Here is a 14264-nt window from a genome sequence, read left to right as displayed (position 1 = left end):
AAGTGACCATTATTTTACTTAATAATGGTCCCAAAGCACAAGAGTGGTGATAAGTCTTTTATTGTGCCTAATTTGTAAATTAAACATTATCATACATATGTATAGGAAACATTGTGTATGTGTGTATACATACATACATATACACACACACATATACATATATATATATATATATATATATATATATATATATCCACTAGCAAGGGTTGGGGGCAAGGGGTTGGTTGTCTTGTTAGTATCCCCGCAAAAAAGGGTGGGGTTGGGGATTACTATACAAGAAACCTGCATCTGCACAAAAAGTGGTCTACAGTGCCCTCTGATGGTCAATCAGGGACATAATCTGAACATTCAATTAAAGGAATCTGCAACACCTTCCATGAAAAAATCGTTGACTCTCCTCTGATAATCAGATCTTACCTGAATACAAGTGTTTTTGCATGGTACTAAATGATGAAGACAAAATTCACAATAATTGGGTAGAGAAAAGTACAGATAGACGCTCTCAACCTAATTCTACCAAGTTAACATGGAAGGTCCTGAGGGAAGACCCTTGATGATGGCTGCATTCTGACATCCCCCAAATTTTAGGACACAAGGAGCTGTTTACCAATAGGAAAGAGTCCAATTATTCACATTAAGCTTTGAAACAGCCAGAAGCTGATTTTAACAGTCTGCTAAAATAAAAACACAAAAGAGTTTCAAAGTGGACAATGAAACAAAGTGTAACAAATCTGTTTAATAAATCCAACTCATTTCATTAAAATACTTTTAATTATCAATGGTTTGAATAAGAAATGTACTCTGCCAAGTTTTAAAACATACCATTTTTCTAAAAGAGAAGCTGGATTTCAGATAAGTTCATTTCATAGTCTTCAAACTCATATTCAACATCCTCCCTTTTAAGTCATTTAAGGAGTCAGTTACTTGATTCCTGACACACATCTTTATGAGAGATCTCATAGCATCTTCTGAAATATAGGTAATAAAAGTTTCTTGCTTTCTGAAGAAATATGCTTTTAAAATGTTGTGTTATTTTTCCCTCTGATGATGTAATTTTGGTAGTAACAGCATTAGAAGGCATTTGGAGATTTGAAGCAATTGAGGAAGGCTTAGGTCATTGTTGAGAGTATCATTAGTATGAAAGAAAAGCTACAGAGTGGCTGGGAGACAGATTATGGCCCTGGCTTAAGCTGGTCCATGTCTAGGTTAACTTTACTTATAAAAGAATACCAGAAACAACTTACGAAAATCCCCTCTTTTCTTCTTTCTTTTGCAATCCCATTCTGGGGCAAAAAAAAAAAAAAAAAAAAAAAAAAAAGTGCATGTATGTGTGTATTTTGAGTGGAGGAAATACTATACGGTGTCCACTTAGTGGGGGAAATCAAATTCAGGACGTTTTATGGACTTCCTTTGTTCTAGGAAATTATCGCTTTGGATTTGAAAAACTTTTAAGTTATTTATAAGAAAGTTTTGGTCCCATGTTGAATCAGCAACACCCAGAACTGTCAGACATAAACGGACCATGAGTAGGACACTCCAATTGTTTCATCACTGTTGGTCTGCCTGGGCAAGATTTATTCAGGGACACTGTAACTGGATCCAGACCCTTAGTACAGCCTCAGGCAGCAGCTGTTGGGGAGTGATGCCCTGTCCTTAGTACAGTGGTTTCCAGGAATTAAGAACACACATTGAATACTTTCAAGTGCCAATACGCAATCTAAATCTCCTCTGCAAGGAGCATCATTGGCAAATTATTTGGAACTGATGGCACCAACTTCTTGGATCCTAAGGAAAGATAGGTCTCTAAGAAAATTGGCTTCAAGATATGAAAAGAGTATATATCCCACTGGTTCATCTTCCAAGAAATCCAGTAACAATCCAACTCAATTCCATAAACATGCAAGCAAGGAAACAAACCAGAACATGAAAGAAAACTGGCTAATCTTCTAGGAAATTTCCATGGAGAAACACTGAGCATTTCAAGTCTGTATGAAACTTCGCAAGAAACTTCACATATGAAGTTAAATTCACCATATGCTGCTTCACCTGGAGAGGAAGAGTTATTTCATTGAACTGAGTGAACAAATCATAAAAGTTAATTCATTCTGGAGAAGGACTAGAGAAACTTCTGATCTAAAAGTTTAAGATCTTGAGTTAATTTCAGCCACTTCAATATACTAAAGAATCATCTGAGTTTGCTAAAATGCGGATTGCTGGGTTCTGGTTCAGCATTTGGCCTAGGAATCTTCATCTCAGTCAGCATCCCTTCTCTCCACGTATGATGCTGACATGCTTCAGAGGAACACTGACAGGATGAAACATTAATCAGCAGCTGTGGCTGCTGTGATCTTCTCATTCAGGAGTATCTGAAGGTTTCAAAGATAAAAACAGTTGAGACAAAGAGGTCCTGAACATTAGGGCAAAAAAGCAGTAATCAGCCAGCGCCTAGCCAGGGAGGTGACCTTAATCCATCTTCCTGTTGCAGTCCTAACCGTGGCCATCAGGAAATCCATCTCCAGATAAGGGAGAGCAGGCAAGTTTGTAATCTGTGACCTCTCATTCCCTCTATCCTTATTAGGGAACACAGGATGCCCCAGAGGCCTGCTGCTCAGACTTCAGTGAGAGGAGGCAATGGCTGATACTCATGAGAATGGCTTTCTCCAGCATGTCTGCAAATACTTCCAGTAAACATTTCAACCTTCCCCTCAATATCCAAATATGCTCATGGAGCCTCGACCCAACAGCCTAGCAAGGCAAACCATATTCAGTTAGGCTCCAAATTAGCCCTGCCAAATGACCTGGGTGTTGAAGCTTTCTCAAAAGACTCCACTGGAGTGAGACAGGTTCCAGATGCAGACGGTTGTGTGGTATTTGGAGAAATAATATCTTCCAAAACCAATCTAGGCAAACCAGGCAAGGTGGCTGCCATTTGGGGAAGCTCCAGTATGCCTGTGTAGCCCCCAGGAGTGGTTCCCCAAAAATGTGCAGGCCACTGACCCTTACAGATACTACTGTATACTCTCTCAGGCTACGAAATAGTTCTGATGGCAAACCAGGTGGGATGGGAGTGACTCTGTCCCACCTAGGCTCTGAAATGGACAGTTGTCAGAGGCACCCATTCTGGAAGGTCATCTTCAAGGAACTGCCCATTCTGAGGATTCCGGTGTCCTGTCTCAGGAGGGGCCCATACCCAGGTCTAGTCTTCTGGCCTCCTCTCAAAAGGACAGGAGAGTGCTCCCTCTTATCTCTGAGCAGCAGAAAAGGTCCTCTCATCTGTGTTAATAAAGTGGGAACCTCAAACTTTTCTATTTTACTCACTCACCATGGAGACTTATGGGAAAACCCCATTCTTATTTTGCTATTAAAGCAAGCATTGCCCTTGGGCATGTTATTTATATGAAGATAACTGTGCTTCAGAGATTGATACGTCCTGTAAAAATGAACTTTAACCTCTAAGAGCGAGCCTGTCAGCTTACTGGACATCCTCCTTGGTAATTTGTTGCCTGGCCATAATGTTGTAATTGCTACCTCTGTCTTCCTATAAAGCAAGATGGCTTTTCACGTTCAGAAGACAAACACTGGCCCAGGCCTCTTCTCCTGTGTACACAGCAGCAGAATAAACACTATGACTCTTGGATTCTTTATTCAAAGAAGTTGAGCATTTTTGTCTCAAAGGATCAGCCTGACAAGTAGCCAGTATTTATGAAACAGCTGCTCTGTACCCTACACTGTCCTAGGTCCAGTTTGGAATGAAAAACTAAAACTAAAACCTGAGCTTTTACTGTGAAGAGATTTACAATCATGGTGGGAAGTCACTAGTTCACCACAAAACTGTTGTTAAATAGAATAAGACAGGGCAAAAAAATGCTAAGAATTTAAATGCAAACCTGAGTTACAACCTACACATCTAGCTTAGCATCATCACCCCAGTCTCCACAGAGAGCAGTCAGTCTGTTACAAGAAGAAAGTGTTTACATTACACTGGAATTGGAGCGTGGCCAGATGCTAGTGAGGTAACCACCAGCATGGCAGCATGAGGTTCTGATAAGAAGCAAAGTGAGGGCTCTGGAGCTGGAATGCCGGGGTTTGAATCCCAATACCATCACTTACTGGCTGTAGACTTTAGGCAAGTTTCTTACTTTTCTTTTTTTCTCTTTTTTGTCCTTTTAGGGCCGCACCTGCAGCATATGGAAGTTCGCAGGCTGGGGGTCAATTCAGAGCTGCAGCTGCCAGCCTACACCACAGCCACAGCAATGCAGGATCTGAGCCACATCTGTGACCTACACCACAGCTCACGGCAATGCCAGATCCTCAACCGACTGAGCGAGGCCAGGGATCAAATCCGCATCCTCATGGACGCTAGTTGGGTTAACCACCGAGCCACGACAAGAACTCCACAAGTTTCTTACTTTTCTATGCATCAGTTCTCCACCTCACAGATGAAGAAAAAACATTATCTAACTCATCAGGTTGCAGTGAGAGTTCAGTGAGTTCATACACCTAAAGCCACCTGGGCAGCACCCGGCCAGCAATGCTCAATAAATGCTACTGCTACTGTTATTGTCACCACTGTCCGCTAGGCCTTAAAGCTGCCAGACAGGCAAGAGTGACCCGTGTCGCCTGGGAAAAGCACCAGTCTCTTATACTCCTTCATTTGAACCCTGACCTAATTTCAAAGAATCTGATCACCCCCTTCTCTCCTATCCCTTTCCCATATTCAGGTTATACTCCTCCCCTCCAGGTGCCCCTTTCTGGGCGAGACGGACTACACATCCCCATAGGAATGGGGGCTGAGTGCATGGGGTCACATGCTCGGACTCGGATGTGGATCCTTCATGGTCCGGAAGCACCCAGGTCTGATTCTCAAGAGAAAATGTCATCGTGGAACTAGGCTCTACTCGGGGCCCCACAGGCATAGCCTTAAAACGGCGTCTGCACTTGGTGTCCTAGTCTGCAGAGAGAGTTCAGGGGGTCCGTGATGGGGAAAAAAAAACTGGGATGGAATAAACTTTTTTTTCATTAAGCTTTAACTGAAATGTATCATTTCCTTCAATGATAAATGCAGGCAATAAACCACAATGGTAAGAGCGTATCTGTGAAGGCCACCAAAAGAAATAGAGAAATCACAGACACTTTCACATCATGGTAGAGCTGCTGAAGTCTCAAAATATTCAGTTCTCACTACTCTGAAAGTACAGAAGAATATGGACTCACTGCTATATCTTATTATTTAACATGTTCATTAAAAAGCTAACATATCACTATACCACACATTTTTTATAAAATATTTTTATAAGTGTATTTCAATATAGTTGATTTCTTTTGTAATCCCATGTATTTTATGCATTTAAAAAATATTATTCTTGGTGGGGGGGGGGGTCCACAGGCCTTACCAGCTTGCCAAAGAGATGCATGGTACATAAAATGGTTAAGATCCCCTTGCTTTAGAAGGTTAAGAAGCAGTGATAGGGGCTGTGATATTAGAAGGATGAAAGATGTAGAAATACTTACTGAAATGTGGCATTATAATATTCTTCAGGTGTCACTATTTTTGGTCCACCAAAGTAGTCTAGGACCCAGATGTTCGTGATATTCAACTTAGCGAAGAACCAATTATGACTGGATGGCCAGGTTTTCATCTCAGGGTGTCGAATGAATAATGAATTCTTTGCAACATCCATTTCTGCTTCACTCACCTAAAAGACATATGTAAAATAAACCTACTCATAGCAGTAACATTTTGTTTCCTCAGCTGTTAAGAATAGGTGATTCTATGGGAGTTCCTGTGGTTGGGAAGCGGAAACAAATCTGACTAGGAACCATGAGGTTTCGGGTTCGATCCCTGGCCTTGCTCAGTGAGTTAGGGATCCAGTGTTGCCGTGAGCCATGGTGTAGGTCGCAGATGCAGCTCAGATCTGGTGTTGCTGTGGCTGTGGTCTAAGCCGGCATCTACAGCTCTGATTAGAGCCCTAGCCTGGGATCCTCCATATGCCACAGGTGCACCCCTAAAAAGACAAAAAAAAAAAAAAAGAATATGTGATTCTAGCATTCTACTAATCTTATAACTGACAAATTCATTTTAGGTGTACAACATAATGATTTGATATGTTCATACACTGCAAAATGATCACAAGTTTAGTTACATCCATCACCATGCATACATTTTTTTTCTTCCTGTAGTGAGAACTTAAGTGAGAACTACTATAAATTCTGATCTTAAGGAATCAGGAGAAAGTAAAAGAAGCTTGAAGAAATGCAGAGAACAATGAAGATTTCATATGTTGGTGATAATATATACTATAATGAAGTGGACGACCATTAAGAGTACCAATTTTCATTGCTGAATAGTAATTTTGAGCTATCAGAGTAATTGGCACAGAGTACTATAGTAAAATGTTATGGATGGTTACACTTTGTAACATTAGCACTCTTAACCCATAATATGCACATGTTAAACAGGGAGAGGGGTTTAACAACACAAAGGATAGAAGTCTGTAGAAATTCAATGGAACTCAAAAATATCTGCTGCCCCTCCCCCTTTCTCCTGCCCAGGAGGGACACTCAACTCCAGATACGCATCCACAAAGAATTTTGAGACCAAAAATAAAACTTATCTGAGGTATTCATGATTCACAAGGTCAAGTCGCAGCTGCTGACTCAGCAATCAGATCAGTTCTCATTAACACCTCATCCTTTACCCTTCCCCTGATTCAATTTAACCTCCCCTCACTAGCACTCACTCCAAACTGTCTAAATTCACTTCTAGTATTTAATGGATACGCCCCCAACCCTTTTTTTCTTTTCTGCATGTGGAAGTTCCCAGGCCAGGGATTGAACCCACACCACAGCAGCGACCCAGCCACTGCAGTGACACTGGATCCTTAACCCATTGTGCCACAAAAAGAATTCCTGGATACTCCCCTTTTAACCTACTTAGAACATGCTCTGCTCTAAGCCACTGTTAAAATATGGAGTCAGGGAACACAAGCATGGGTAACATTGTACAGTGTACACCGCGGGTAGAAATACCAATTTTGGTTGAGTGGATGTTCCTAATATAGGGGCTTAATAAGCTATTACATCTCTTTGGCTTCGAAAAAATAGTTCAGTTCTCTCATAAATATCTTACTGAACACCTATATGAAAGCAACTGATTAAAATTTTTGGTTTTCATGATTTACATATTAGAATATATTCTAATTACAGATCTCAATCACAAATCAATTTTATTTTACTCTCAAAATATCCCTTCCTTCACTGCTAACAAGACAGTGCTTTCTAAAACCATTGTCTGTTCTTGTAGGGTAACTATTTACCTTGATAACAGTTCCTGATAGTATAGTGTGAGCACAGAGGGGACTTTGAGGATCAAATCCATATTTCCTGCAGAAACTAGTCTCTGCCAAAGACATGGTCAGCGTAGCATATGGATTATCCTGTAGAGAGAAAATGAAGACCCTCTCATGTGAAATATTGTCTCCGGATAGGTAATAAATCTCACAAGTTGCATACACACTGTCCCCAGACTTTGACTGTTCTTCCATAAAATGATGAATTGGAAAATACCACTTTCCACTTGGGAAAATTACTACTTGGATAGAGACTGATCTTGACCCTCTCCAAAGAAAAAGGTGCGTGGGGAGTTCCCGTCATGATGCATTGTAAATGAATCTGACTAGGAACCATGAGGTTGCAGGTTCAATCCCTGGCCTCACTCAGTGGGTTAAGGATCTGCCGTTGCTGTGACCTGCGGTGTAGGCCACAAACTCAGCTCAGATCCTGAGTTGCTGTGGCCAGCAGCTATAGCTCCAATTAGATGCCTAGCCTGGGAACCTCCATACAACTCAGGTGTGCCCCCCCCCGCCCCGCCCAAAAAAAAAAAAAAAAAAGGGTGTGGAGAGTTGTTTCATATTGTAAATTAACTGACTCGGTAATTATTGTTTTGGTCTTTTTAGGGCCACACCAATGACATATTGACGTTCCCAGGCTAGGGGCTGAATCAGAGCCACAGCTGCCAGCCTACACCACAGCCACAGCAACTCAGGATCCGAGCCTCATCTGTGACCCACACTACAGCTCATGGAACCTGCGGATCCTTAACCCACTGAGGGAGGTGAGGGATCAAACCCTTGTCCTCATGGACACTAGGTGAGTTCGTTAAACACTGAGCCATGTTGTGAATTCCTCCAAGAATTATTTTAACACTTTTTTTTGGAGTTCCCGTCGTGGCTCAGTAGTTAACGAATCCGACTAGGAACCATGAGGTTGCGGGCTCTATTCCTGGCCTTGCTCAGTGGGTTAAGGATCCAGCATTGCCATGAGCTGTGGTGTAGGTCGTAGACATGGCTCGGATCCCACGTTGTTGTGGTTCTGGCATAGGCTGGCGGCTATAGCTCCGATTAGACCCCTAGCCTGGGAACCTCCATATGCCACGCGAAGCCCTAGAAAAGGCAAAAAAATAAAATAAAAAATAAAAAAAACTTTTTTTCTTAAATTCTTAATTTGTCCCATATTCACCAGAGGAATTATAATTACCCTACCATGCAAACACAAAGTTCATCTTCATTCTTCACTGCAAGATCTAAAGGATTAGACTAATATGAAACTAGTGTATAAAAATACTACGGTGGTTTAACTAGCTAAGCAAGAAAGTAGCTGATGGAGTTCCCTTCACAGTTCATCAGTTAAGGACCCCGACTAGGATCCATGAGGACTTGGGTTATATCTCTGGCCTCGCTCAGTGGGTTAAGGATCTGGCATTGCTGTGAGCTGTGGTGTTAAGTCACAGATGTGGCTCGGATCCCGAATTGCTATGGCTATGGCATAACCATAGGCTGGCAGTTGTAGCTCCAATTCGACCCCTAGCCTGGGAACTTCCATATGCCCCAGGTGCAACCCTAAAAAGCAAAAAAAAAAAAAAAAGAAAAAAAAAAAGAAAGAAAGAAAGAAAAAGTAGCTGAATCATGCTTCTTAGTTATCTTACACTAGCAGAAACTGTCATGTGATTTCAAAACTGGAGAAGTTGCTCATTCCTGCTCTAACAACAGAATTCTAAAATTAAAAATGTAATGCAAGCAAAATTCCTAATTCTTTCTTAAACAGAAATCAGCATCATAAAAGGCGTTGTCGACAGATTACAGTAAAATTCACACACTGCATTTAGTGTTTTAAACCCCAAGTGTTAAAAAAAAAAAATCCTGAGTGTCCTGCATGGGGAATTTTGCCATCTCATAGTGACTCATCAAAACAATGAATCATAAACAGACGTCTTTGGGATCATTAGGCCAAATATTTGCTGTTGACAAACTGTTAGGCGAGGCATCATAGGAGACTAAAAATAGAGGAGAGGGAGACTCAGACTTGGTCTTTCCTCCACTATGAGTTTATAATCTGATTGAAAATCAGATATAAACAAAACTTTAAAAATGCAAAACAAAGACGCAGAAGAAGTCAAAAGGCAGCACAAAACGAATTGCCAAGTGAATGGTACAGTTAAGTGTATTTGAAGGTCAGTGTAAGGAGATGTCAGCACAGCCTGGAGCGATATGGAATCTCTAGAGAGCCTTATAAGATATTCAAAATCAGCACAGAAGTGGGAAGACACATTAAAGATAAAGGGAATAGTAATTGCAAAAACACAGCACTGTGTAAGACATGATTATGTGTAGTGAAAACCTAATTTGCTTGAAAGAAAGGCTTTCTGAGAGGAGGAGGTTGGGGACAAAGTGTGGAGGGGATGGAAGTAGTGCAGGTGGTTCAACTCCAAGCTAAGGAGTCAAAATTGTATTTTGTAGGCTGGCATCTGTCAGTGCTTTCCAAGAACCACTTGCCTGAAAAAAAAAAAAAAAAAAAAAAAGTCCTGATTTCTGGGCTCCATTCCCAGCCCAGGCATCTGTACTTTTAATAAACATCCAGGTGAATTTTATGCAGCTCTAGGCAGCCAGAAGTTGTCAAAGTTTTCTGGGGAGTTGTCTCATGGTTCAGCTGATTAAGGACCCAGCGTTGTCACTGCTATGGCACGGGTTTGATCCCTGGCCTGGGAACTTCTGCTTGCCATGGGCACAGCCAATAAATAAATAAATGTTTCTGGGCAGAAAGCAATGCTGAGTGGTATCTTGTTCCTGTAAATCTGGTGGGTAGGGTGGACAGGAGTAGACAGGAAGAAGACAGAGGTCAGAAACCAACTTTGACTGGCTAATTGACAGAATCAAACTCAGACTAATTCTGATGTGGCTATGCCTTTTCACTGCCATCATGGACCTGAAATCCTGGGTAAGTTCCTCACCACTGTCTTTTCTAGAGATGTCAAAGGCCTGGGCTCAAGTTCTACCTGACAGTAACTAGTCAGACTAGGTAGAAGTTGAGTCTCTGCCCCTCTGAGTTTGAGTTTCCTCATTCTTAAAATGAGAATATCAGCAAAAGTTTAAATGTAATAATGTAGAACAGTGGTTCTCATTCCCCTCCCCCTCAACATTAGAAGCATCAGGGAGGGATTTGGGGGGTGTTTTTTTAATATATGTGTTTTTAGTAAAATGCCTTGTCATTGCATTTTTTGTTAAGACTTCCCAGGTGACTATTTGCAGCTAAGGTTGAACATCATTGATGGGAGTGGAATGAACTTGCTCTGAGCAAATGCCTAAGGGAGTGGAGCAAGCCAGGAATAAGAAAATGGTGAACAAGGATGTTATGTGCCTTGGCTGCTTCTGGTTTTGCTCAGAGATTGCAGGCCCCCAGTGTCACAGATCTTACCATTTTTTCAAGAAATTAGACAGACTTTTAATTGCACTCTCCATTTTTGAATGGTGGTAACTAATTCAGAGTTATTAAAAACAAAACAGAGCTCTGCATGGGCCAAAGAAAACCAGCCTGTGGGACATATTCATCTCATGGGCCACCAGTCTGAGACTTGTGTTTTGAAGGCCGACAGAGCTGGGGTGAAACTGGAGTGTGGCCACTGGCTTTGGGCAAGTTACATAACCTAAAATTCAAGTTCTTCATCTGCAGCATGGGGATGGTAATACCCACTTCAAAGCGTTATTAAAGGAGACGATGAATGGAAGATGAATGAAAAGGTCAGCCTGGAACAAGGTTATATCAAACCTTATATTAAATATAAGGTTTCTTTCATCTTATCATTATCAACAGTGTTAACCTCTGGAGTTCTCATTGTGGCTCAGCAGTAACCAACCCAACCAGTATCCATGAAGACGTGGGTTCAATCCCTGGCCCCACTCAATGGGTTAAGGATCCGGGTTGCAGTGAGCTGTGGTGTAGGTCACAGATGCAGCTTGGATCTGGTGTTGCTGTGGTGTAGACTGGCAGCTGCAGACCCCTAGCCTGGGAACCTCCATATGCCGCGGGTGCACCCCTAAAAAGACCAAAAAAAAAAAAAAAGACTGCAATAATCATACACAATGTTGTATTTACTTCTTGCTGCTGAAGGGAAAATTCTTAATTCAAAGGAGGGATAAGAAAGAGAAATCCCAAAGCCAGTTATACTAAGTGCTAAACTACCCAAAAGTCTCCACACCCTGTAAAACTTTTAATAAGAGTTCAGTGAGACACCGTAACCCAAAACGACCCCAGGTGAGAAGTCCTCCAGGTGCTGGTAGAGAATTCACTAGAAGTGCATTGCGCAGTGGCGAGGGCGTGTGTGAAATTCCTGATATTTAGCTGCCCAGCAATAGAAAAGCTGCAATGCTCGCCTAGCCAGCTCGGGAAAGAAGAGGTAGGTTTGGCCTACGTTCAAATTCTTATCTCTACGAGGCCGGCTCTCCTTCCTCAACAGAATTTAAGCGACAGTCAAAAGGCTCGCGCTTCGGCCCGCGGTGCCACACGGCCCCTCCCGCTCACCTGCAAGTTGCCTACTGATTGCTGCAACGGGCTAAGATAGAAGTACAGGACGCCGGTGCCCTTGCCTGGGGGGCCGTCGCTGAGAGATAAGACGTCGGCAAAGGGCCTGCCCCGCACCCCCTCCTGCGTGGAGATGGTGGCCAGCGCGCCCCAGTCGCAGAGGTTCGTCACGAAGCGGGCCACAAGCGCCGCATTCTCGCGGGGCGGGAGCGGCGGCAGCAGCCCGGTGGCGTCCCAGTGCCCGTGGCCCTGGCCGCTTCGGCCACGCGCTGGTGTCACCAACAAGGCCACCAGCGCGGGAGCCAGCAGGAAGGCGAGCACGGCGCGCGCAGACCCGCGGGCACGACCATCCATGTCCGCGACTCCAGCAAAAGTTCCGCGTCCGGGGCCTACCGGGTCCCAAGACTAGGCGTGCGCGCCCGGGCCCCGCCCATCGCGGGGCAAACCGATCCTGCCCCTTCCGAAGAGGACCAATGGGAGTACGGGGGTGATGGGCGGAGAGGGCGTGTCCCTCGGCCCGCCCCCGCAACGTGCTGCGAGGAAGCTGTTTACCCACCTTCCTGCAGCTCCGCCCCGCCGCTCTGACAGGATTGCGAAATCTTCCTAAAGGGGGTGGTCGTTTTGGACCGAGGAAAAGCAGAGGCTTAGAGAAATTAAGCAGCTTGCCTAAGTCATATTCCTAGGAAAGGACCAGTCTCTTCACACACACCCCCTTCCTTTAATACCTTTGGATTTGGCTACCTGGCATCTGAGAGGAAATGCTGTGTTTTCTTCACATGCTCCTCTTGTCTGTTTACTTCACTGTCTGGTTACTCCACTATAAAGAGTAAAGACCAAAGAGCAGCAAGGGTCCCAGGGGGAAAACAGAAGCCCCAAAGTTTAACACCTCAATAACTTATTACTCCTGGCCCGGGAGTCCCTCAGAGATACCAGGGGATTGTCAGGATTCCATGCACGTATTTGAACTCATTGAAACCAGTTGTGGACCGTGGTTATAAGGCTCGGGGACTGTGGTTTCACAGATGTCTTGCTTTTGCTCATCCCTCACCTCATGTACGTGGCGTTTCCCTTTGCTCCTCCTAAGAAAGTCTCTTCCGTTTTTCCAGGGGTGCCTCCTCTTTCTGATACTCTGGCAATTGGCAAGTAGGCTCATACCACCTGATGTGCCCGCCTTATAATTATAAGCTTTAATCACACCTCCTCATAGCGAATCCTCATTATTTTGACCTGGCCTCACGCCCCTACTTTAATCATTGTTATAAAGGCCAGTGTGGTGGTGCTGGGGCAGGAGGTTGTCAGTTTCTAAACCTGGCTCTGGTATAAGCAGCCTTCAGAGGCTGAGGTGTTCAACAAAGGTGAAGTAACTTGGGGCCCCGGACCAGTCACCTGAGCAGGCAGGTGTGGGCCACAGGTGTGTGAACTGAAGCCCCGCCTCCATTTCCGGTCTCCAACTCGGCTTCCCCACATTGAGCCTGGAAGGTTCTCAGGCTACTCAGCCAGAACTTGGGTACATGGAGTTCCCGTCGTGGCGCAGTGGTTAACGAATCCGACTAGGAACCATGAGGTTGCGGGTTCGGTCCCTGCCCTTGCTCAGTGGGTTAACGATCCGGCGTTGCCATGAGCTGTGGTGTAGGTTGCAGACGCGGCTCGGATCCCGCGTTGCTGTGGCTCTGGTGTAGGCCGGAGGCTACAGCTCCGATTTGACCCCTAGCCTGGGAACCTCCATATGCCGCGGGAGCGGCCCAAGAAATAGCAACAACAACAAAAAAGACAAAAGACAAAAAAAAAAAAAGAAAGAAAAGAACTTGGGTACAGAAAGGACACCATTTACTCTGAGGAGGAACCTGCAGTGCCTTCTGGTGGCCAAAGGATGTTACACACACCACTTGCATATTCAGGTAAGTCAAAGTTGGCTTCCTTTTTTTTTCTTTCCAGTTTAACTGAGATGTAATTGACATAAAGCACTGCATAAGTTTAAGGTGTACAGCATAATGATTTAACTGCCATACATCATGAAATAATTATTACAAAAAGTTTACTGAGCCTCCATGTCTCATAGATACTAAATTTTGATTTCCTTTTCAACAACTGAATTTGGGAGAGCGTCAGCTAGATGGAAAACTAAGTGGGAAAGACTTAGGAGAAAAATCAGGTTTCTCATTTTCAAAATGAATGTTTAATACAAATAGCTTGTGTGCGTGCCAGTTACAAATATTTCATCCTTAATCTTTTAAGGAAAGGAGTTTCAAATTTAGTGTTCTAATCTCAGCTCTGCCATTATTAAGTCGTGTGATGGTGGTTCATCTTACCTTTTTTGGGCCCCTGTTTTCAATTCTGATACCTCTTCTGGCTCTATATTCTATTTTTCTGTTAATATGCAAAATAGGAGCCTTTTGTAAGTTTCAGAATGA

The 14264-nt window shown here is 43.5% G+C and overlaps 1 protein-coding gene and 1 long non-coding RNA gene across 4 annotated transcripts in view; one reads left to right on the top strand and one right to left on the bottom strand.

Moving 5' to 3' along the window:
* On the bottom strand, positions 717 to 12290 carry CREG1 (cellular repressor of E1A stimulated genes 1). 3 transcript variants are annotated; one of them, XM_001928982.4, is made up of 4 exons: positions 11854 to 12290; positions 7317 to 7436; positions 5512 to 5696; positions 717 to 2366 (listed from the first exon to the last, which is right to left on the bottom strand). In XM_001928982.4, the coding sequence occupies exons 1-4, from the start codon at positions 12205 to 12207 to the stop codon at positions 2357 to 2359; spliced, it is 669 nt and encodes a 222-aa protein (XP_001929017.1). In that variant the 5' UTR covers positions 12208 to 12290; the 3' UTR covers positions 717 to 2356. The 3 variants fall into 3 exon arrangements, with proteins under 3 accessions (XP_001929017.1, XP_001929021.1, XP_020945135.1); XM_001928986.5 differs by having other exon boundaries at positions 717 to 2046; positions 11854 to 12275; XM_021089476.1 differs by lacking the exon at positions 717 to 2366 and having other exon boundaries at positions 4165 to 5696; positions 11854 to 12267.
* The window catches only part of LOC110260300, a 44550-nt gene continuing 43888 nt past the window's right edge, over positions 13603 to 14264 (top strand). Inside the window, exon 1 of the long non-coding RNA XR_002343362.1 lies at positions 13603 to 13751. This is a non-coding gene — a long non-coding RNA (uncharacterized LOC110260300). The remainder of the gene's footprint in view (positions 13752 to 14264) is intronic.

The sequence above is a fragment of the Sus scrofa genome, chromosome 4, assembly GCF_000003025.6.
Source record: "Sus scrofa isolate TJ Tabasco breed Duroc chromosome 4, Sscrofa11.1, whole genome shotgun sequence".
Classification (NCBI taxonomy): Eukaryota; Metazoa; Chordata; class Mammalia; order Artiodactyla; family Suidae; genus Sus; species Sus scrofa.
Note: the sequence above shows the minus strand (reverse complement) of the source record. Positions and strands in the feature narration are given on the sequence as shown.

Bases quoted from the DNA above. Each gene is read 5' to 3' on its own strand.
- CREG1 (XM_001928982.4), bottom strand. From the start codon at position 12,207: ATGGATGGTCGTGCCCGCGGGTCTGCGCGCGCCGTGCTCGCCTTCCTG. The intron at 7,437-11,853 runs GTGAGCGGGAGG...TTCTCTCTACAG, and splicing joins AATCAGTAGGCAACTTGCAG to GATAATCCATATGCTACGCT. The intron at 5,697-7,316 runs GTAAATAGTTAC...TATGTCTTTTAG, and splicing joins TATCAGGAACTGTTATCAAG to GTGAGTGAAGCAGAAATGGA.